General features: G+C 37.4%; 1 protein-coding gene across 1 annotated transcript in view; it reads right to left on the reverse strand.

The window, feature by feature from the left end:
* The window catches only part of LOC132847952 (collagen alpha-1(XXV) chain), a 134400-nt gene extending 112227 nt beyond the window's left edge, over positions 1–22173 (reverse strand). The window contains exons 1-2 of the mRNA XM_060873456.1: positions 21647–22173; positions 21440–21509 (exon numbers count right to left, since the gene is read on the reverse strand). Coding sequence (XP_060729439.1) covers positions 21440–21509; positions 21647–21943 — 367 coding nt within the window. The 5' untranslated portion in view covers positions 21944–22173. The remainder of the gene's footprint in view (positions 1–21439; positions 21510–21646) is intronic.
* Between the last annotated feature and the right edge of the window lie 3183 nt (positions 22174–25356).

Here is a 25356-nt window from a genome sequence, read left to right on the forward strand (position 1 = left end):
TGAAAAATTTGCCCAAAAGTATAATTTTCCAGAGGGAAACAGAGGAAAATCCTGTGATAGTATCTTATTGGCTTATTCTTTTTTCATTCCTGCTGCAATGAATGTTGAACCGTTCATCATCAACTTTTTATTTGCTTCTAAAATATGATAAAGTGTTAATAAGGCTAAAAGTACTTACAGCTCACAGCAGGACCTGGGAGATCAACTTTCTTAGACTTACATTCAGTAAGGAGCAGGATAAACATTTATCAATGAAATTCCTGCCATGTTTTAGTTTAGCATTGTGACATAATTCAGCCGTTGCAGTAACGTCCTGTACTCTGATTGAGTGTCTGAAATGAAATCTCACAGTGAAATGCACTGCAGCAGAGTCAGTTACTTTTAAAAGGTGGATCAGATTCACTTCAGGCACAAATTCAAATTCTCAATTCTTAAAAAGCAATATCCTGCAGAAATAATGTACCAGATTTCCTTACTTTATAACACTTTATGTGGTATCCTTGTAGGCTTATTACATTTGTTCACAAACTCATGGAATGGTCATATACAGTAAGTTCAATTCAGTCCTAGAATTCCCAGTTGTATAGCAATATTGTCATGTAAGTAGCTCTAGTACAGCTCTAGTTTAGCTCTATTTTGGCAAACATGATGAAAACTTTATTTGGCTAAGACAAATAAACTTTGTTTAAATATTCTAGCGTAAAGTTTATCTAGTAAGCCTCTCCAGATAGATTACCAATTATACTAAGTAACTACAACCAGACTGTTACTCAGAAAATAAACAGTCTGGTTGTAGTTACTTGGTAAAGGGGTTGATGTACAGTATAATGACTAAAGATTTTGAAGATTTGAAATGACTCCTTTTTAGCTAAAAGACAGCTACCTTTGTAACATTTCTGACGTGACTAGAAGGCAGCTTGTAACTGAGTAATGCTTTCCAACATTGACTAAACATCTCTATTTAGCTAAATGAAACAACTGTGCATAGATGCTCCTCTCATGCTGCATGTCCTTTCTCATGTGGAATTGGGATTATAATTTTGGCATGAAGATAAAGTATGAGGTAAGGTTTAAAATAGTATCTCACTGGAATTAGCCAGAGCTCAGCAGAGTCAGACAGAGGTTGCTTTCTAAACATCTCCCTTGTGTATGCCTGTAACTACAACGCACCAGTCCAAGCAAAACATCACATGGGTCTTGGAATCAGCACAAGCTTGTCAGATTTTGCTTGCTAGTGTTTACCTGGTAGGGCTGGAGCATGTCATCAGACATCAAGGAAGGTTAGATACTGAGTTAGACTCAACTGCATACTGTATAAGCATTGCTTTGCAATTCAAGCTCACACATATGCATAATTTTCCCTTTGTTTATTGTGTTGAGTTGTCTCAAGTGATTTAGCGGTCAGAAACTCTGGACGCTTCAGCTAGCCCATGATACAAGCCATGTCACTGTGTATGTCAGAGTAATCATTTACAATTAAATTGATATTTTTCACTCAAAGAAGTGTTAATAAAAACAATCAAGTCACTTATTTCTGGTCATTTTACCCAATCAGGTAAACTGACTGCATGGTGATGATAAGTGGAAAGGGCATTTAACTAAATGTCAATTAACTACTATGACAGAATAATTTCACTTTTATTCTAATTACCTACAACCAAGCAGCAGAATAAGAAAAAGGCCCAAAAAGTGTTCACTTATCTACACTGAAACCTGAATAATGGATAACATTTGGTAATCATATCATATCATATTTATTCTGCAGCTACTACTTCAGCTACAGTTTCAAGGATCACAGCAAGTGTGGTGGCAATAAATAAAAACACTCATGGAATAAAGGTTGTTTATTAAATGGGTGCTATAACTGATTATAGCATTGATAATATGTGTATATAATATTTGCAATTTTAAAAAACAACTCTTTTATCAAGTAGCTTATAAATTACTAACAGTGTTATATTTTTCATTATGAAATTACAAATAAATGGTGCATAGGCATATATTTAAAAAAAAAAAAAAAAAAGTAGGGATCACATGGTCTGAGATTCAACAGATGTTTTCACACGTCATCAAGATTTAAAAAAGTGTTAAATATATTGGTATTACATTGCTGATTCCTGCTCATTCAGCTACAAACTTCCTGCCCTGTGGTTGGCTTTATATTTCAGGAGTCTCAGTAAGACAAATTTGTTGACAAGTTGACCTTGTTGGCCATGTGACATGAACAAACTTTGCCTTTGGCTGCTGTTTGTGTGCAGAGCATGTTTATAGTATTAAGGCAATGCCTGGAATTAAATGGGAAGTTTATTGGCCAGATTTGCACTCATTCATTCTTTGATTTTCTCTTATTACTCTTTATCTACTACTGTACACTGACATACTTTTGTTCACACTAATATTATTATTTCTCTGCAAGCAATATCTCTTCATATATTTTGTTCTCAAATTCAATTAATTCATTCAATTAAGCATTAGCATTCATAGTTATTTTGCCTGTTTTCTTAAAATGACATGGAGGTTAAATGGGTTTCAAGTAATGTCACAAACAGGTGCAAAGGCCCCATTACACACTACAGCTCTACAGTTTGTGCTTAACACCTACAGTATGCTTGCACTTAACACACATTTTAGCAATGCAGTGCAGCTGAGATGTTCAGCTGTCAAGCCATACGATGCCTTGAAATACTGTACAAGGCAATGCATACATATTTTTAAAAAAGTAGGGATCAAGGGATATATGACCACTAGATGAGGGAAAGGCTGGCATTAGTCTGGCAACCTCATCTTCAAAGACTAACAGCTGGTCTTATGATCCGCTAAGTTTCATTAGGTGTCAGCCTGCTTACATAGGCTGAAATTCTACAATAACAATCATTAATGAAGCTCAATGGTGAAAATTAATCTCTCCAAATATACTGTACATTCAAATCATCAACAACATTCCTTGGGTCGAAACGTGAGACGTGCTACAATTTCTCTTGTGATTTATCTTGTTTTTAGACTTTTATTTAAGTATGATTTTGTTTCATGAAGTAAGGCACATTCCACTTTCTGTTAAAAATAGGTCCAAACTGCATATAATTCCTGCGAAGTAAATATGGCTCCCCACCTTATTGCTGCAGGTAATGTGAGACTGCAGGGGTCATTTAAGTGTTACAATATTACTTTGGTGTAATGCCAGCAGCCATAAGTAAGGACCAATTACATGTCACTGAGATCCTACCATTATTCCTTCTGAAATGAGCCTTAAAATACATCCGCTCAAACTGTAGGACATAACACTGGTAATAAAAAATCAAGTTGGGGCATTGTACTGTACAAACACAAAATCTATTGATTAGACAACACTGATTTGTTTCTCCCTAAAGGTTACTGATACCAGCAATGATGTAAACATTCAGCCACAAGCTCTCATCCAACTTTTCCCAGAACAATTGTTTCACCACTTCTGGTGCTTCCATCTAGCAACCCCCTATAAACAAGTGTGTTTTGGCCTGAAGGTATCCATTCTTGTGGACATCTGAAAAATGAGTAGAGAAAGATTGTTGGGAGGCCAGGAAGCCTGAGTAGCTCCAAGGCACAGCACATTAGCCAGGTTCCACCCGATTTACTTCATGTATTTACTTCATGACCAGGCTAACACTGCACATGCAAAAAGAAAAATGTGCACCAAGAGGGTTGATGCACAAAGTTTGGGTTTGGGCAACAGGCTAAATTACACTTCATTTCCTTAAACAGTCAACGACACAAATGTCTCGTTGATATAAACACTCAGTGCAAGCTGTTATTGGCTGCTTTGTTGCTTTGAATCATAAGAGTTTTCTGAAGAGGCTCTTTGTGTTGTGTATTTTCTCCATTTCCATCTTATCCTGTGGTTTTTCACCCTTTGTGAAACCAAGACCAGGTCCAGATGTCCTTGGTGTCTTACTCTATACATGTGGCTTTGAACTGTCCTGAAGCGTTGTGTGTTCCAGAGGTTACAGCTGAGGATTATAAACCAGAAGTTTCAATACAGTTTGTGAGGAGTGCCAGAGATTGACTTTGAACCATAATTACTTAGACTTAGAAGGTCCTTCCTTCAATTGTATACTCTATATTCAGGACATGGACATATAATGGAATTTAAGCACATAATTTAAGCTGCTGAAAATATCTTTACAGATGAAAATGTTTAATACGTCTTAATATCTGTATGTATTTATGTATATATCTACATTTTTAGGCCATTTATAATTTTCAGTGTCTTTAGCTAAAACCCTGTTATTCCACCACCAGGTTCTTGTGTGAGATAATTGTGTCAGATCAGATTCTATCCCTGATAGTGTCCCTGTTGATGCTAGACCGGTATCCGTAAAGGAACCATCTGCTTCACAAAAGTGATGAGTGATGAATTGTTTTATAAATGGCTTTTGAAAGACTGACTGCTATTAGTATGGCAGCCAGCTACATTAATCTGACATGACCCTGACACAGGTGGTGACTGTATAACTGTAGAATCTGCACTAAGGCACAATATGTGGGGAGGATTAGCACATGACCTACTGAGCTTTTTAAAGATTTTGCTTTGGTTCAATATTACTATTGTATGCAATACAGTTAATTGCTTTTTTTCTAGAGTCAAGAAAATAATAGACTCTATTCATACAAGAAGCAATATTTTGTCAGAAAACCCATCACATATTAAAGGATATAGGATATTAGATTGCTCTTATTAAGACATTCAGAACAATCGTAATAAATTATACAAAATACTTGAGTGAATATTTATCCTTCAGGGAGAAACTCATGTTCAAATCATATGAATCCAGGGAAACGGACTATTAAGATTAAACTTAAGGTAAAAAATGGCACATGAAATCATCTGGGGAATGCCACTTAAACTTTTAGGATTGTCTGAGACTACAATTTTATAGACACAAGGAGAAGGTATCACAGAATAAAAGGCTCTAATTGAGCCTGTCAGACTCTGCCAGAGTCACCCTCAGTACACGGCACAGATGCCAGAGATCTGCGAATGCGCTTTATAGTGAGCCACTAAGCAATCACACAGTAAGAGAGATTTCAAAGAAGGATATCTTCCAGGTGCAGAGGATAAGGGCTGTGAAAAGTATGTGGTTAAACACGTCCATTATGAATTACTTAGGATCCATGCTGAATTAGCTCGCTTTATTTCGATTCAAAATTCACAGTGCTCCCCTGCTGGAGTTTATATTAGAGTTTATCCTTATGTTAACTCACATAAGATATAGATATAAGTGTCAAATAAACTGATACATGATTAAGTCTGATACTCCAAATAATTTAGACTGATACTCTTATTAAAGCCTCTTATAGTATCAGATCTAGTAATAATCTTTGTGCACTGACACACACAGAAGTCACGATATAAACTAGCATTTTAGCACATTTTTCCTCAAGCCTGTCATCTGGTTCCTGTTTCAGTGGCACAATGTGAACACTAACAGCTGGCCAGGCATTAAGGCCTCTTGGCTCCTATAATTCCTCCAGAGCAGGCACACTCATGTGTGAGCAGACGTTCAGCAATCCCAAGGGATTCAGTTTCCCACCTCCAGCCCCCTACAGGTTCCATTCACAAAACCCCTGAGCAGAACACACAGGCCTCACTGGACCAACAGAGGAGCTGAGCCACATGTGCATACACCTCAGGTTACTATCCCAGTGGAATTACACAGCTCAGAGATTATGAGCACTTAGGAAAGACAGACTGCTAACTAAAGCCAGTGAAAAAGGTCTGAGAATAAACACATCACGGCAAGAGCTTTGCCTTAGCATCGGATTTGGAATTCATGCTGTCTATGGGTTATGAAAAATGTGCTGGTACTTTGTAATTTTCATAGAACTTCATATAATGTTATATGATATTTCAATAAAAATACTGTGAACAACTGTTTCGTGCTGTTGCGCATGAATTTATGCCAGCTATAACTGCCTGACAGAAGTTTTATAGATGCCACATGTCTCTCAGATCACAAGAAATACTTTGTGTCAAAGAAGTTGGATTTATCCACAGAATCGGACAATACCCAGCATGCATCAGTAAACACCATGTTATTTCACATATTGAATTGGATTTGGTACTCAGTACGTCAGAAATTATTATGCTCTTGAGACAATTAATCGAAGAAAAAGTCTCATTTTCTTCTGTCTTGGATATGTAGGCATGGGCAATGTGGAACAAATACAATACAATGATCTGAGAAGACATTTTCTTAATAAGTGATTGTGATATATAGATCTGGTTCAGCTTGTTAACAAATTAGAACAGCAAATTGATATTTATAATGCTTGTTTCATGGGGAACCGAATAAACAGAAAACATTGCTGTAATAAACAAACACATAAATGAGGAATATTGTAACTGAACATTCATGCCAGTATATCATTTTAATTATATACACATGTTGGATTGCATGTTTTATTGGGCTGTTACATAAAACCACAATATTTCGAAAGCATCAATTATGAAATGTTTTTGGTTTTATTTACATCAGCATGTTTCTTAAAGTGATACCAATTCCAAACTCTGATGCCTGACACTGCAGCAACTAGATCTGACAGGGTATCAGCAGGACGTGGGTTCAGCTGTGAGATCCTGATGTAGCAAGAACGTAACAAGAAAAATAAACTGAATATGATCAGAATGGGTTCTTTCACTGCAGTTGTGCTGCTTCATCTACCCAAACAAATGATCAAAAGCATAATACCATTACAATACTTGCAATAAATGGACTTTACAATAATAAAAAGACTCAATTCCTGCCTCTTCCCTGTGTGAGCTTACTCCTTTTGCTGTGATGTTGTCCTTTAGCTTTGCAGGTTTCCTCTGGTTTTCTCTCCCAGTGCAATGTGAGTGTGAGTATATGTGCAATTGTGCATGGCTATGAACGGTGGTACCCCATCCCTTGCCTTGTGCCCCAATTGATAAGCAACAGGTTCCCAACAATCCTGTGTAGAATAAGTGGTACAGAAAATAGATGGATGGATGGATGGATGGATGGATGGATGGATGGATGGATGGATGGATGAATGGATAGGTGATGATAAACTGAGAACAAAGAATGTCCAATGCTATTTGTTTTTAATATGATGAGGTAGAAATACTGAACAATTAGTGATTAAGCATTATATAAGCAGTATTGTGTTGTGAAAAAAGCTTACATATGAAAATGATTGTTTGTGAGTAAGAACGACTAACCAACAGTGTAGGAGGCAAAATTTGCAAAAAAGTCAGAAAAAATGGTAACCCGGTGTCTGTTGTGTTTTCAGGCCAGGTAAGATTCTCTATGTAATAATGCTATCTAAAGACTGATTAGAGTAGTCTGCCTGTGCCGGCTAAAGAGTACATTGTGTGAGTGGGAACAAATAAGTAAAGAAAGAGGTTTTATAAATGAGAACTAAAGAATTAAAAGATTCCATACCAGAGCCATTGTATGATGGGGGCAAGCTGGCAGGTGGGCCAGATTGGAGAGTAAATGTGTGTGTGTGTGTGTGTGTGTGTGTGTGTGTGTGTGTGTGTGTGTGTGAGATTGTGGGTGTGTGGGTGTGTGTGCGTGCGTGCGTGCGTGTGTGTATGCGTGTGTGTTTGGGGTTGGGGGCTGCGCTGCAGGCGCAAATGAGTGAAATGAGTGCCTGAGCTGCCTACTGAAAAAACCTTTCCATCACAGATGAATTACATGTTGCTTAGACTCGCAGTTGGCTCATTACTTGAATATTCATACAAAAACCTGAAAGATTATGTCTGGAAAGATAACACAGTGTAATGATTTAAGTGTATTCTAATCTATTTCCTGGGTAATAGCTACCTCAGAGTACTAAGATCCCTGGTTCAATCATGAGCTGTGTGGAATGTCACAAGTTCTCCTTGTGTTCTCGAAGGTTTCCTTGATTTTCTCAGGTTTCCTACCAAATACCAAAAACATGCTGTTAGGTAAATTGCGCCTAGGTATGAATGTGTGTGTGTGTGGTGTTTTGCAATGGACAGGTGCTCCACCCAAGCAAGCGTCATGCCCACATTCTTGGGATCCACCACAGCCCTGACCAAGTTAAAGTGTTTACTGAGGATGAATGAATGAATTGAATTTTTTTTATCTTTTTTTTTATTATTTATTGCATGATGTTTATATTCAGCGTTCCTAGGATGGGAGCTAAGTCTGGAAAGACCATACTTCTACATTTACATATATAACATTTGTCAGACTTCTACAAAGGGTAAGGCTTTTTTTTCATATTTAGCAAGAATGATAAATTTATTACTTCATTATCAAAACCTTTATATTCTGAGAAAAAAAAAAAAAGTGTTGCCAAAAAAAAAAAAAAAATTCATTTTCAGTGCTGTGACTCTGCAGGGATGAAGTTAAACATTCCTGTTCATTTTACTCTCATTTAGTTTCCAACTCATTTGAAAGTTCATTTCACATCAAAGAACAACCATTTTGGACATAAGTTCTGACATTTCTACTGATGCCAGACGTTTTCTGGCATTATAACCATTTTTTCACCCCACCTACTACAGGAACAGAACGCATACATACTGAATGCCACACTAAGTGTTATTTTGCTCTTTTCCTTTCATAGTCCCTTCCAAGTCACATTAAGGCAATGATCCACACAGACAATGCTACTTTCCTGACACAGACCAGACATCCATGCGTGTCCTACTGTCGTGAGAGGGCAGTTTTTGGGGGCAAGCATGAGCTACTCCATATTCCCACATGAAAGTGACTTTCTCTGGCAGAGACACACTCAAATAAAAACAGAAAACCGTAAGCGTTTTTCCATATTACCCTAGAGACAGCGCTCAAGCCACAATGTCTATGGGCACCCAGATATTCTTTAATTCTTGGGGTGAAAAGCAGCTGTCATATGCACAAGTGTGGCATGATATATAAAACATGACAGGCTATGATTTGACATCCCAGTTCTAACGCTGTCCAGAAGGCTGTCGAGGAAAGTGCCTCCTACTTGTGTCCTCACACCTGCTGTGTACAGTGGATTTTCTTAAGTATGACCTCAGTTTGATCCTTCAGTAAATTAAAATAACAAATTCTGTCAACTCTGGTGTCAATTCTGGCATGATGCAATGGATACCAAACTGTACCAGTAACAAAATGTAGGATGTAGCGTATGCTTGTGAAATCAGTGAATATTAACCCTTAGACGATTGCCTCACCCAAAGGACGATTAATTTATCCAACTTGACCAGACTAGTGTGGTGTTTCACCGCATACCCCGAATCCCCCTCAAAAAATGATTGATTTTTGAGATTGTTGAGTCTAGTGTGGATTACTTATCACTAAAGTCTTAGGTTTTGTGTGTTTTGAAGTCCATAATTAGCTTTGACACAGATCATGTTTCAACTTTGTAGTTAGTCTGCTGTTTTAGTGAATTCTTCTTGATGTAACTCCCTCTTTGGAATACACTGGAAAGCCTCCAGGAGACAGAATGCTGCATGTGTAACTGCTCATGTTTATCCCTCATCCAGACCAACTTGCTTTATTCTCTAAATTTAATACACACCAGTCATTGGATCAGCCCTTTTTGAAGAGCCAGGGTAAATACTGTAGATAAGACTCCAGCCGGGCCGTCATCATAACAAATTCGAATGGCTGTGATAGTGCTGCTAGAAAGCGTCAGCCGCTTTAGCGAAACGTTAAGGAGGGATTCTGGTAGGATTTTGTTTGAGCAATCCTACTGCGGCACACTATTTATCATCCGAGGACTTATGAATTATTATCTGTCATTTATTTTATGCCTTTGACTTGTGTCACTTCACTGGTCTCTCTTATATCATCAAAGCCCTACACACCGTAGGCACACAGTGGATTAGAAATGAGCTAAGATGATCTATTTAGTGTGAGCCTTCTCGAGGTATGAGTCATTTACTGCTGGAGGCAATGCAACAAGCTCCAAAGTCCTTTCAGATGTCCTCAGCTGATGGTCTTTATTGCATTCATTTCACTCCTACTTTGCTTTTTTGCCAAAAGCAAAAAAAAAAAAAAGCAGGCTTTTGGGACAGTGCACTGACCTCACCTCCTCATGAGGGCTCGTATCACAACTGCACAGCAACGCAGCATCAGTCCGCCGTGGAAGTGTTTTCACTAATTGTTTGTCCTAGGGTATGCCCACCAGGAGATAATCTTTTATTACAACCTCGTACTGAGGACAAGTAAATCACCTTCCAATTAATTTCATGTGTGTGACACAGTAAAGAAGTAAATTGCTGTTTTAATTCAAATCTCCTAGTTAAATAGTGCACTTCTTATACACATGTATCTGTTTCATTCTGTGTTTATTTCTTCTTTAAATTTAAATATTTTCATATTGTTCTTTATTTTTTTGCACATTCTATTTCAGAAAAATGACAACCCTGATATTTCACATAAGTGGGAAAGAAAAAAGTTGGCAGCCACAATCCAGACAGCAGCACAATGGAACGAGTCAAGTGAACAATTAAGCTGCGCCAGACTTGAGTGGTTTGTGTGCACATGGGAAATTCTTTAGCATGCAGCAAATAAACAGGGTTAATTTAGGGGAAAGGGGCAGAGTGTGCCCCTTATTTTGAGATCAAGAAGAGGACAGCAGGGTTTTGCCCATGTTGTATAGTGTTGTAATGACTGGGCTACTGGATTTACAGACTACAAAATCCATAACTGCTCTTTTTTTATTACTGGCAAGCTTACCTCATGGGACACCCCTGAATTCCAAGCCAGCAACCTCAGGAATTGGTCAGCAGTGTGCTCCATATCGTGTTTTTTTTTTTTTTTTTACTTTGCTTGACAGATGGAATTACTTTAAATAAAAAACTCAAAATTATGTGTTCTAATCAGCTCTGGCAAAGGAATGATTATGGTGTAATATTTCTCTCCATATGCTCTGTATTTTCTTTGTAGAAGCAAAGAAGACCTGGTAAAATAACAATTCTCTTAAGTTCTCCAATGGTAATAAGTATGCAGTGTTGCAAATTGGCCACTTTGACAGAGACTCTGGTGGGACATTAGCGGTAATCGTGAGAACGAGCAAAGTACTTTCTCAGCTTCCTTTTTATTTACTTTGGCTATAAATTGCTGGTCCAGGAGAAGCTCAGAATGGAACAATTTACCTGCTGTGTAATGTATTGTGAGCAGGACATCTACATTCATATTCACTCTTTAAGTTTTGGTCTTCTTTGCGTCCCTATATACAATATATTTCTGTTATACAGACTAGAATTTTCATATCACATATGTGTGTCACTAGCATCACATATGTTATATAACATCATAATAATTACTCCAGGTGTCACCTGTCTGTAGTAGCTCTGAATTTGTTGACTGGGTTTGATGTCTGGCTACCTGCAGCATAGCTGTTTTCTTTATGCTGCAAAAGAAGAATATCAAAAATATGAATTTGCTAAGATGCAGCACCTTCTGATCCTCTATGTAACATACCATTATAACAATATCCTGGTCAGGGTCACAGTGGATCTGGAGCTTATCTCTATATCACTGGTAGTAATTCAACCCAGATCGAACAGGAGTCCATCACATGCACTAATTCACACTCCGGGGCATTTTCACATAGGCAAATATGCATGTTTTTGAACAACGGGAAGAAAGTAGACAGCAAGGCTGAAACCCATGCATGTAAGAAGAAAATGCGACCGTCCACACAGACAATAACCCAATCAAACTGGGAACCCTGGAGCTGTGAGAAAGCAATACAGTGATACCTCGAGATACGAGTTTAATTTGTTCCGTGACCTTGCTCGTATCTCAAATTGCTCGTATCTCAAAGCAATTGTCCCCATTTAAATGAATTGAAATCCCATTAATCCGTTCCAGCTCGCAAAATTCTACTCCAGTTGTTTTGTTTATGTGTTTTGAATATGAAAAATGTACAGTACCTGTATTTATAAATGACAAATATTGTATAAAAACATACAGTAATAAAAGAGAATGTTAAAGAAATAAACTGGTTTTACTTTACGGAAGATGCGCACGGAGGTTGAGGGAGGAGTAAACAGGCGGAGGAGTTAGGAGGAGTTACACTTTCGCGTTCGTTCACTTACTCGCTACTGTACACTCTTAATGCTACTTTTCACTTAAATGGAACTTAACTAAACTTCATTTAGAGTGGGGAGAGCAGCAACTAGAAAATAGAATAGACCCCCGTATAACAGAACCATTAATCATGCATAGAGTTAAAAATAGGAAAGGAAAATAATAAATGGATAAATAAATAATTAAATAATTAGAGAGAGAGAGAGAGAGAGAGAGAGAGAGGGAGAGAGAGAGAAAAATATGTGGAGATTTATGACGTAAACTGGTACAACGTACACAGGTTCCAGCATGGTGGAGTCGGGGTTGGAGGAGGGAGTTTAAATCGTAGCAGCAGCGAAGCACTAGAAAGCGGCTCTATGAATGGGAATTTCGTCGTGAAATTTATTTATAATCAAATAAAATATTAACACATATATTTTAACTGAGGAGTTAAATTAATGCAAAGTAATGACCAGGTATTCTCTTATCACACCTAGAAAATATGATTTCAATGAAACACAAACTGATGTAAACATTTCTTCTAGTATGGTAATAATGTTAAACATTCACTTCACTTAATAGTTACATAGGATCTATTGCAATCGTAGGATTTCTATGTTACAGACTTAACTAAAGCGAAATCACTGCAATTTGTCAGTGTCATTCACTCACCTCTGAAGTATAGTCAATAAATCAAGACTTGCTCTAGCACTCTAGCACACAATCCTCACTTTAACATTGTCTGGGACACTTGGGCTTTTTCATTAAAAATAAGGAATCATACAACTTAACTAAGCAATAACCTGCAACTAGGAAAATCTAACAGAATCTTACCATTCACTTGTTCAGCAACAGTGTTGAGTAAAATACTCCCTTAATTATTTACTACTGAAATTAGTAAAATTCTGGGATGATCTCTCTGTTAATTTCATTAGCAGGTAATATTTAAAAACAAAGTAAATGTTCTTCCATAAAATGCATTGAAAAATATTCTTACACAAAAGGCTGAGTATGTGGGAGTATCCGAATGTAAGGATTAGTCAATTTGCAGAGAGAGAGAGAGAGAGAGAGAGAGAGAGAGAGAGAGAGAGAGAGAGAGAGAGAGATTCTGTGATCAGGCCTTTTTTATTTGTCTTGTCCAATGATTGTGCCATGCTTTGGACTCACTATTAAATCTAATTGCTTTTAATTAAAGAACATGCACAGCATATGGAGATTTAAATAAGGAAATTAGAAAATTAGTAAATTAGTGTGTTAGCAGTTAGTCAATGCCTAATAAACTTAGCTACATGACCTAAGAAAAGTTAGCCTTTCAATCTAATTATGCTGCAATCCATACATTTCAGCCAAACCATACGCATTACATAGAGCTAAAATTAAAGGAGCTGTTGTTGTTTTTTGTCTTATCACATAAGAACGAGAATGAGATCTTACAAGTCCCGAGAGCTCTAAAGCTGCCCACAGTCCTCATCTTGACATTGCATAATTGGGATAATGAGGCTTTCTGAACTTGGAAGAATTTTTAAACAAATTATGTAATCACACAAAGCAATAAACTCTAAACTCTCAAGGTCTTCTTTCTGATTGTTAGTTCCTCTCCTTCATCTCTGTCTATACTCTATTGTTATGGCTTCTGACATCTCATTTGATCCAACTTCATCCAGCTGCTTTTTTTCTCTATTATGTCTTATTGTGTAGGATGTTTGTATGCCAAGATTTTATTTATTTATTTTTGCTTCCTTACTTTTAGATTTTGTAAAGATAAAATCATATTACGGAAGAAATCAACACTTACATAGTTACCTATAATTCATTATTTTGGCTAAAGTCTGCAAACACTGCTTTATTGCTTTTTATAATCCAAAATCATTGTGTCTTACTGTATTTATAGCCCTAGTCTATATTAGACCATGGGTGGTACACATAAGATTTATCTAACTATTTCAGGAAACACATTCAGGACACGAGGAAATGCATTCATGTCTTGGAACCCCAGTCCATCTATCATCTTTTCTTTATGAATGGAGCTTGAGGCTATTTAAGGAAGCTCTTTCTGTAGCAAACTATGAATCTGATCCCTGTTTTGAAGGCTACACAAGTATGTCACACCACCGTTCCCACAGTTCACTGGTCAGCGGTATCATATGAAGCTCAAATACTCGAAGGGTGTGTATTTAGTGTGAGAGTGTATCTTTCACATGTTTGTTTGTGAGCAGATTTTAGCAATAGACACATAACAGAGTATGGAAAAGTATTAGAATGGTGTGTTTTTAAGTAAGATTTTAGTATGCAGCAAATGTCTACCCGAAAAATGTGTACACATCTGCAGTGTGTCACAATAATAGTGGTAACCACAGAAAACCCACAAATAAGTGCAGAGAGGGAAAATGGCATGGAGGCAGTGGTTTTTCTTCTCTTTTTTTTGCCACACCATGCCATTCATGAAAACCACCTGAAAAGAATTCGGGGAACGTGACATTTTTCTGGCTGCCATGTTGAATATATAGAGAGGTGGAATATGTACATACTAATGTGGAAACACAGCACTATAAATGTATCACCTTCTAACTGAGGCTGTTAGTAAAAGTGTAACAATAAAGATTATGTATATATGCTAACCGAATATTCAAAATGCCTTGAAGCCGATTGAGCAAAGATTATGTGTTCTACTTTCAAGGTATTTTTTTTTTTAAAACAAGAAATAAATTCATTTGTTTGAATGATTCATTCTTTTGCGCTGGATTAAAAGTGCTGCCATTTCATGTCAAATAATTGATCATATTCTAAGATCCAGTGATTTGAGTCTGATATTTAAAACAGCTTAGGGAGAATCTTAAGCTGTTCCTGGGCTTCGATTTAACATGTATCAGTCATTTGAAATGTCTCATGTGAGAGAAGACTCTGGCCACAACTGCTCAAAACACAAACCAAACTGAACTGAACCAAAACCAACACGGCTGTCTCATGTGATGGATGTCATCACAGCAGGAAACGTGTTTTGATACCTGAACCCAGCTTGCAAAAATGCATCTGAGAGAGTTACATCAGGGCTGACTTGGAGTTCAATGTTTCGTATCTAGAAAGAAAGGTGGGGGTGGGAGCAGGTGAACCATGCCATGTACTATGACGACCTTTGAAACTTAATGGAATAATGAATTTTTCTAATGAGTTCAAAGCCAATGCACAAAGTATCCATCATTTCATTTGGTAAAAAAAAAACACCAGATTACATGAATACATTTGCCTTAAAACAGACAATAACATATCAATATTTAACTATTATTGAGAGCAAATGGCATTTTTTAATGTGATAATCATATTTTATGATTTTAAGTACTTTCATGGATAAGCATATTTCGGGGGGGGAAATCATTCTCAACATTATTCCAGCAAGTTTACAATCCATGTGAAAAAACATGAAAGCAGATTAATAAGATGACATTTGCACTGATCTGATCTGTATGCTGTTTAAAGACCAACAAAAAGATGTTTGACCTAAAGCCTTACTAAATACTGTTCCAGATATCAGTGACAAAAAGATGCTGTATCACTTTTTTACCTAGTGCTTCAGGCTACATAGATATTAGATGTGAGATTTTCTGTGTCTTTTGGCCTTGAGCTCCCCCCTAGCACTCAGTCCAATATGGCTGACGCAAGTACTGATCATGCCCAGTGGATATAAAATTACATATTTGCTGACTGGAGTGTCCTTAAAGCATTAGTAACTGTAATGTGCTGAACAGTGGAAGCAGTCCCCATGTGCTAGTGCACACACACACACAATACTGGGCAAGGGATTCTCTAATATACTGGATATGTCAAGCCTACTTACTAAATCTAAGGTCATCGATCATTGATGTAGATAGGAATTAATCACAGAAAGGATTGAGGAAATATGCTAAATAACATCACTGTGTGATCTATATGATGGTGTGAATTTGTTATTTATAATAATAATAATAATAATAATAATAATAATAATAGTGTTGCCATACAATATCTATATGGCAGTTCAACTGAAAATGTGTAAAATACTGTGCTAATTTTTAAAAAATGCTTTTTATCTCATAAAAACAGATCTTCTTTTGTTTTCTCCAGAAAGTTTCTCCAGAAATTTATCAGCAGTCAGCTTAATGTCTCTGAGCTTAGAATGTAGCAGGCTTGTAACTTTTAAACAGAAAAGAAGAAAAAAAAACAGAATTCTGCTCCTGTATCTCACCATAGCAGCTGCTAGTCAATAAGATGTGATTAATCAAATTAAAGGACAAATTTGTTTGGGCGTTTAAATGTGGAGAATTTTTAATGATGGCTTTGTCGACCTTTTATAATTCATTATAGCACAGTGAGCAAAACAAGGTTATTGAGTTTGTTTGTAATAAGTTGCACTGTATGTAAATCCTCATTTTATGTCTGTCATATATATATATATATATATATATATATATATATATATATATATATATATATATATATATATATATATATATATATTATCAGTGGCTTCAAACTCAAAATCCCCCCTTAGATACACCTCTGTTATCTATTATACTGGGTTATATTCCAGCAGAGTTGATTTAAAGTAATTCACAGGCTCAAAAACATCCATGTGTTGGAGAAGAAAAACAATCAAACTGTCTAGGATTCTGGCTGATCACTGAAATGGACGGTCTTTAGTATGTTTGGAAGGATAAAAACTAAGAAGCTGGTCAATTGGGCCCCTATGAACAGTCCATCTTTCAAGTCAAGTCAAGTCAAGGAGCTTTTATTATCATTTCAACTATATACAGCTGGTGCAGTACACAGTGAAATGAAACAACATCCATGGTGCTACAGTACATAAAACACACAGCTACATAAAACTACACAGAACTGAGTACACTGCCCAGACCTACAAGTGCATGTGTGAAAACGTGTGCAAACAGTGCAAGAAAGACAATCCGATATACTTAACACTAACATGGGAGCAGATTGATGTTACAGTATTTCACATTGAGTCATTTTCTTATGTTCAATACGCTGGCTCTGAGCCAAAAAAAAGTGGACCATATAGATCATTGGTTCCTTTAAGTTCTTTAAGCTTCTTTGACTTTGGGGTTGTCTGCGGTCCATACTAGAAATAAGGAGAATATAATAGCTCAGTATCCAGAGTTTCCCACAGATGTGCCCTGTGAGGTTAGGGGTCTTCCCTTTGTAAAGACCCAGAACACAGCACTCACCTTCTGGACATGGCCAAACTGAGAGAGATTGACCTCCTGTGGGAATGAGTAAGGCAGGAAGCTCCTTTTGGAGTAAAAGTGGTGGGGGCTAAACAGAGGGGTCTTTTTTATGGATCACATAGTGGTCATGGTTATGTGGTTGAAGAAGCAAGTGAGTCATAGACGGGGGGCCACACAGACAGAGGTACAAAGCTAATGTGACACAACTTTATGTGTCATATTCTAACACATTTATGACTTCAGCCAGCTTTCTACATGCTTGCTTAACCTTGTCAGCCAAACTACGGAGTGATGATGACATTTATGGGTTGCTCTTTATCCCCTTTCCATCTAGACTTTAATATTCAAATGACAAAACAATTCACAATGTCACAATTCAAACTGCACTTTGTTATCTGCTGGAGTTGACAATTCAGAGGTCTGGATTTTACTACTAAAGCTCTCTATTAACAAAGCAGAAGATCTTACAAACATACAATATTTTGACTGCGAATTCAAACTTTCAGTGGCACAATGACATTTAAAACTGTAGAGCCTTTCTTTTACTGAACTGGGGTGCAACCACATGTGTTGTGGCTCTATGAACCACTGCATGTGCCTGGAAGCATCGTCTGTGGTAAGAGGCGAGGGTGAGATCTCTCCCTCCTACCCTCAGATTCCTCTCTTCTATCCACGGAATGCAGCCAAGAGTCAAACAACAGTGACAAACAGGCTCTTTGATTTGAAAGAGTTGATTTTCTCTACCTCTATCTCTCTCATTCGGTTTAACCTTTTTTTTTTTTTTTTAAACTTCAATCTTCAGGCTGATTTCTCATAATGAAATGTTTTGTTCTGCTAACCCTCCATTTCTGTTTCCCATTTTTCTTAAGGAAATACGTCATGCTTTCTTACAGATCTAAGAAAGGCAGTAATCTTGACAACCTATATGCATACAAACATATCAATCTTACAATAAGATTAAAATGTAAAAACAAATTGTTCATGTAGTCCTAAATTTTCATATTTGCCTCGAATTTCAAAATAATTGAATTTTACCATGCCATACTAAACAGCAGGCTTAAATCAGCTGTACTGCAATGTTTAAAGAGACAACAGTCAATATCACTTAATACCATTTTATTTAATTAAATTAAATGATCTAGGGCTAAGGTTTGAAATCTCAAGGTTTGAGATTTCATTTACAGCTTATACTCTCAGTGTATCAGTTTTTCCCCACAGTTACACAGTTACACAATCTGTTAAGGCTGCTTTTCTGTTTTATCTCATAAAGATTGTCCATCTAGAACTGTAGATTTTCCTCATTAATATAGAGAAACAAAACAAACACCTACAACTATACATTTCTGTGGTTATTCAAATTCGGCCTCTGTAAGGGTTTCTCCTACAGGTTTTTGGTAAAAATGCCATACTTTACGTAATAATCAGTAAACTGCAATGTCATATCCATAATACTGATAAATTGCATTGTATCTGAAATGTATGAGGTAAATAGAGTGACTGACTGACTCTGAACTGCTAAAATGCTTCAGAAGATGAGGCTCATTAGTTCAAATATCACCAGGAACATTTTCACTACATACACTGTACAACACTGCTTGCCACTCCAATGGACTCCAATATCTATTTTTGTTCACAATCCTCTATACTATAATTCCCATCCATCTCTTTCACCTTTTTCCCCACTAACATGATTGTACACATGTGCAACCTTCTTCTTGTGTTTTAAAGCTGCTGGCGGATGTCTAACCAGTAGCAGCTGGCTCCCGTCTCTTACTGAATGTCTATATCTCTTTACCTGGCAGCCGGTAATTCCTCTACCCCCTCACAGGGAGAAAAACACACACAGCAAGCTGCAGCCCATACACTTCTTATTAATTACCTGCCTAATTGTTTGGAACAGGCTAAGGAATGCAACAGTTAGACTGACAAGGTCAGCCAGTTGAGCTAGAGAAAGGACACTGCAACACACATCTTGAAAATGCTTAAATCTCTTCTTAAGTTTGAGTTTAGGGGTCTGAGTTTCAGTAGATTTTTTGTGCTGTTCTTGTTGAGGAAAAATAAACCATGGATGGTGGCTATCATTTGGCTACTTCCTGAATTCACACTGTTTTGTGTATAACCATTGCTGGGGAATATTTATAAGAGGAGAAAATGAGCTTTGAGGAAAGATGGCGATAAAAGTTGGATAACATTAAGACAATACTAAAAAATGAGAAATATGAGAAATCTTGTGTTGCCAGTAGACATTCCTGACTATCAAAACCAACACCCACTTTCAGGAAAAACCACATAAACAGTTTGAAATTCCATTATAGTATGTCCCCAGCACATTTCATCTGCCAAGGGTTTTTGAAGCATTACTGAGAGAGACACACACAGAGAAACAGTTGGTCAAAGACACAGGGATGATGCGAGAAAGAAAAAAAAGTTGACTTTCAGTAGTTGGGCATTTTTTATTAAACGTCCCATTAAACAACAGGCAATTATTTGGAATACTGATCACAGTGTGGAGAATGACATAAATGTATAGAAAACCAAAAAGAAGCCTAAATCCTGAACCAATTAATGTCATGTGATTCTTTGGAGCTTATGTAAATCGATGACAGATGCAATGGTGAAATAGGAATAGATTTTGAACCAAATTGTGTTTTGTAAAAGATGCACAAAGCAGTACATGACCTTGAAGCCCTCGATGGTGTGCATCTTTCATTCATCCCCCACCCCTTTCTTTCTCTCTCTCTCTCTCTCTCTCTCTCTCACTCTCTCTCTCACTCACACACACACACACCCACACACACACCCACACACACACACACACACATACACACACACACATGCGCAATCATGTTTTCTCTCTGTGCTTCTGAATCGCATACTAGAATCAGCTACAGTCTGTGTTTCACCCCAGTACTGTTGTTCTACAGTAAGTTAGTGAATCATCCACTACTGAAGTCAAAGAAATTACATTAATAGGCTGGATGTGTGTTTTTTATGCACAATATAAAGAGCTGTACCAGCAAACCTTATAATTAACTATCTTCTAACTAAATTATATTGGCACAGTGTTGGGAAAATTAGTTTGATGCTGGCTTGCTTCAACTGACAGGTCAAAAAAAAAGGTTCCTACTTAACCAATTAAAGAAATGTATAATATACTAATTATGCTTATGGTTAAATATGTTTTGCAAAATTGTGATCTTAGTATAAGCATCTATTGCATTATTTCATTCTTAATCCAATCCATTCATGATGTTAGTTACTAGGTGATTCTACTAATGCAAACTCATTCTACATTTTTTTAAATACCAAGAATAAAATGTGCATGTCATTCTAAAACTGCTGTAATTTATTCACAACTTATTCATCTTCCTATCAGATGTTTTCTAAATTCCTTATTTCTAGCTATGTGTGTTTCCATCTGCTGGTAGAAATGAGCAGCTAGCACTGAGACATTCAATTCTTTTCAGAGGCTGTTTGTGGTCACTTCAGCTTTCCAGCAAGGATCCCACAAAATGAAGCATGCACTGTGGAAGTCTACTATATGATCAGATGCAATTTAAAACGTGCCTCACTGCAGACTGCAAAATGAGGTAGATGTTTTACTCAGGAAAAAAGGTGGAGGGTGCAAGAACTTCACAAAACCTTTATGTATAGAAGAGTATTTCTAGTAGTATAATTAAACCTTCCCTTCAGAGCATCCACCTGTCTGCATCTTTCAAAACATACTAGAAGGGGTTTGGCCCTACTAGTCTCTCATATGCTGTTTTTAAAGAATGAATAAATTTTATAAAATGCATTATCTAGAGTCAGATCCTGCCATCTGAATGTTAGTCAGCTTTTTTGTTGTTATTGTTGTTGTGTGTAGAGGATGTTCAGCAGAGGAAGCCCTGCCGAGCTAAACGTCAATCAGCGCCCCACGTGGCACATTAACGCGCCTCATTTGCCAACAAACCTCGAGAATATTTAATAGCTCTTCTGCAACACAGGTCCAATTTCCAACTCAGTGCCCTTAACTAGAAGTTTCTGAATCAACAGTGCGCACTAGTGATCCGTGCACTTTGACAGAGTTACACAAAATCTGAAAAAATAAGATCATGTGCGCAATATGCTAAAGTCATATCCTGTATTGCTCATGTAGACCACTGAATGATACACAAGGTACTGTATGATATTGTTAGTGATTACCTGGTGGGCAGTTGCAGTCAGATGGGACTTCACGTGCAGTCCTTGCGCGTGCAAAATGTTCATAGGAGCGCTATGGAATGAAAAGAAACCAAAACACATGTTAACTAATTGCTGGGTTAAAAGTGTACAAAGGGGTAGATGCTATGTGTAAAAGAGTAAAATGTCACATTAATGCATACGCTTTCTAAGCAATTTTACGTGGCTTACCTGTGACAGGACCTCGTCCACTCTCTCCTGTACCATTGAGTTAAACTCGTCTATGGAAACCTCAGCAAACGGGTGTAAAATGTGCTCTCCATTGCCGCTTTCTAAATCGAGCATTCTGTTCTTTATGTCACTGGTTTGAATCCCCAGGAGAATGCAAAAGGCGACAGACACGACGGAGAAAACAAACGGGATTGCACCGGTGATGGTTCGGAGATAATGCTGCTTCCCTCCCAAGCCTGAGTCTCTCTCCATTTTCGCAGCGCACCTGGGAGGATTTGTGGCTTCTGAAGCCTTCATAACTCGTTTTTAAACCGTGCAATATTATAGAAATAATCACCATGCAAAGACAGGAGCAGAATGACAGGGAAGAACTGTTTACGACGCGTCCCGGGCTGAAACTGAACTGAGAGCGACGTCCGTGTCGGTGCGCAGCTCCGTCTAGCGCGCGCTCATTCAAACCCAACCTGATAACCAGATAACCAGCGGCTGATTCGTGGAGGCTTCTGGGAGCTAGTTGATGCACTGGATAAAAATAAGGATCAATGAGATGGCGTGGTCAGACGGTATGAATCCCTAATTGGGCAGGCGGCGTGGCCAAAGCTTTAAAGCGCACGAGTGTGTGAGCGCGCAGAGAAGAGCGCAATGCATTCCACACGGTCCGTTCACACTACACAGCACTGTGCGCCTCCAAATGAACGCGCTACTCAGCGATCACCATCATCATCAGCAGCAGCATCATCATGACTGCTCTCTCCACCCATATGCATCATTATCTGCATCTTATTTCTGCCAGACGCTTCTGTTGCGCTTTTGAATAAGACTATTTATTATACAATGGCGTTTTGCAGAGCAGATACACGCATTAGCTAAACGCACTGATGCATTGATATTGAAATGTGGCAACAGCAAGTCGGGATCAATGCTGAATGCTGCTGTAGTCGTTCATTTTCTGCATGCCAGGTATCTGTTTCCGCACAAATCAAAGCTTTCACACTACATCAGCAGCCTAGAGCTTCACAAAAAGTTTTTTTTATTACAAAACATACTGACAAAAGGTTGCCTAATATTTTTTTAAAAATCAATGCACGGTCGCATCCCAAAACCTCACTCAATAATTCATGACCGTAGAACAAATTATAGAAATGAATAACTAATAAAGAGATCATCTTAATCACATGGTGTGCAAAAAGTGACGGCTGTGAAGTTCAGTGTGCTTGCCGCAGTTTTTTTCGCAGTAACCTTAGACAGCGGGTTTCAAGGAGAAGCTCGTGTTTGGAACCCATGTGGAGATGCCTGACATGCATTCACTGCCTTCCTGCTGCCAGACATGTGGCCTGGACTGACCTCTATATTGGTCCCACGCTCAGTTTGAGTTTCACCACAGAAACTCAACGGCAGTGCAAGAAAAAAAAGAAAAAAAAAATATTTTGCAGCTATTTTGAAGGTACACTTTACATATCACAGTATTTCATTTTTTGAGGTTTGATATCATGATGATAGACACAATATGAAGGTAAAACAGCAGTGCCATAGTTAAAAAAAAAAAATGAAATCCAAGTTAAATCCAAGCCTTTTGTTATTCAATGTACAATGGTATAATGTCCCAATGCTATAATGCAAAGTAGTTTGACCAGCTGGACACTGTGCTTTGTGTCTATAAGCTTTCTATATTATCTGTGTAATTATTGTATAATAATTTGAAATAATTGAAAAGTTTTGAAGGCAAGTATCATATACAGCAACCAGCCATCGTCTGAAGTAAGGTGTACAAACACCTGTGAAAGCCCAATTGTGAAAGAGCAAATTAAGTTGGGTTAAAATAAAAATTATTCTGAGTAAAATTGTAAATTACCAGTAGTTACAAGACAAAAAAATGGCAAGTTTGGATCTTAACCTAAGCAGTCTAATAATTAAAGTTGAGGTGCTTGGTAAGCGTTTGTAAAATGATGGTGGAACTGTGTTTTTTATTTTGTTGAACCCCACACAAGAGAGCTGTTTGTCGTGTGTTCTCAAAAAAGAGGTATGAACAGATAATGAGTCTTCATAGAGTATTGGGGGGTGATGTAGAGGGTGTATAATATATCATGCATTCATTTCTCTTTATTAACCACTTCATTCATCCTTTCACGTGTGTTTATGCACTCATTCACATTTATGGGCTAATTCATCTATCTACATTTTTCGTTCAACAATAGAAGAAAACTAGAGAACCCTGAGGAATCTCACACAAGCACAGGAAAACATGCAAAACTCATAAACATAAACACTAAATCAGACTCTAATCACAGGAATAAACCCTGGAGCTGTGAGGAAGCAATGTTACCCACTGCATCATCTGGATAATATATTAGTTAATTGTGATATAACATTAGAACTACCTTAACAACATTAGTTAAGTGTTAATTATCACACATTAATGATAGTACAAAATGTACACAAGCCCTTTAATGTGCTTTTTAATTACACTGTTAGGCATACAACAGTTTTATATTACCAAAAAACATTTAGCAACATCATATTTCATCCATATAGTACAAGTTTAGTGCAAAAATCACAACCTGGACCTAAGTGATTTTTGTGGCTTTTCATTCACTCAAACAGCAACAGAGCACTCTAGTGTCCACAGTGTGCCAAGTCAAGTGTGGCATTTAACAAAGAGGGTGTGTTCAATGCAGCAGCATCTCTGTGTGAGAACGTTGTTTATTTTTTACTTTCTGATTTGTCTCAACAAAATACAACTGGCCCTGATTAAAAATAATAATAATAATAATATGACAATAACTGTAATGTTTATGACAATTAAGATATATTATTGTGAAGTTTACAATATTGCCAAAAGTATCTGGACACCTAAAAAGTCACATCCATACAGTATGTGCTTATTAAAAATTTCATTATAGATTTAAAACCCCTGTTCTGTTCTAATAACCTCCAATCGTGTCTGAAGGCTTTCCACAATATATTGGAGCATGGCCATGGTCATGGCATGTCAGGTGAGGACCCCTGGCATGTAGTAATCATTCCAGTTCATCTTAAAGGCATTCTCTGGGTTTGAGGTCAAGGCTCTGTTGCAGGACACTCAAGTTCTTCCACAAAAACATTGTTAAAACATTTCTTGGTGGAACTCACATTGTGCACAGTGCCAATGTCTTGCTGAAACAGGTTAGGGTCTCTTAGTTCCAGTGAAGGGAAGCTGAAAGGCTTTAGCATACAAATATATCACATCCTTTTAGTGCATCTTATGCTTTAAAAATGTCTTTCACAAGATCAGTTGTTATTACGATAATAATACTGGAGTATTATTTTTATTATTATTATTATTATTATTATTATTATTATTATTATTATTATTATTATTATTATTATTATTATAGCAAATTATTTTAATATGATGGGGGCATGGTGGCTAAGTGGATAGAATGTTGGTGTCACACTTCTTGGGATGGGGAGTCGGTTCCTCTGCCCTGTGTGTGAGTTTGTGTGTTATTCCAGGGCTTCAGTGGTTCCTTCCAGGTACTCCAGTTTCTTCCACTTGGAAATAGACATGGTTGTTGGCTTAATGGCATATCCATAGTGTGTGTTTGGCGGTTTAAGTGTGTGCAATTGTGGTCTGTGGTAAGTTGGCACCGTGTCCATGGTGTCCCCCACCTTGTGCCCCTTGGGATAGGATCCAGGCTCTACATGACACTGTGTGATAAGCACTACAGAAA

This window comes from Tachysurus vachellii, chromosome 7 (genome assembly GCF_030014155.1).
Source record: "Tachysurus vachellii isolate PV-2020 chromosome 7, HZAU_Pvac_v1, whole genome shotgun sequence".
Classification (NCBI taxonomy): domain Eukaryota; kingdom Metazoa; phylum Chordata; class Actinopteri; order Siluriformes; family Bagridae; genus Tachysurus; species Tachysurus vachellii.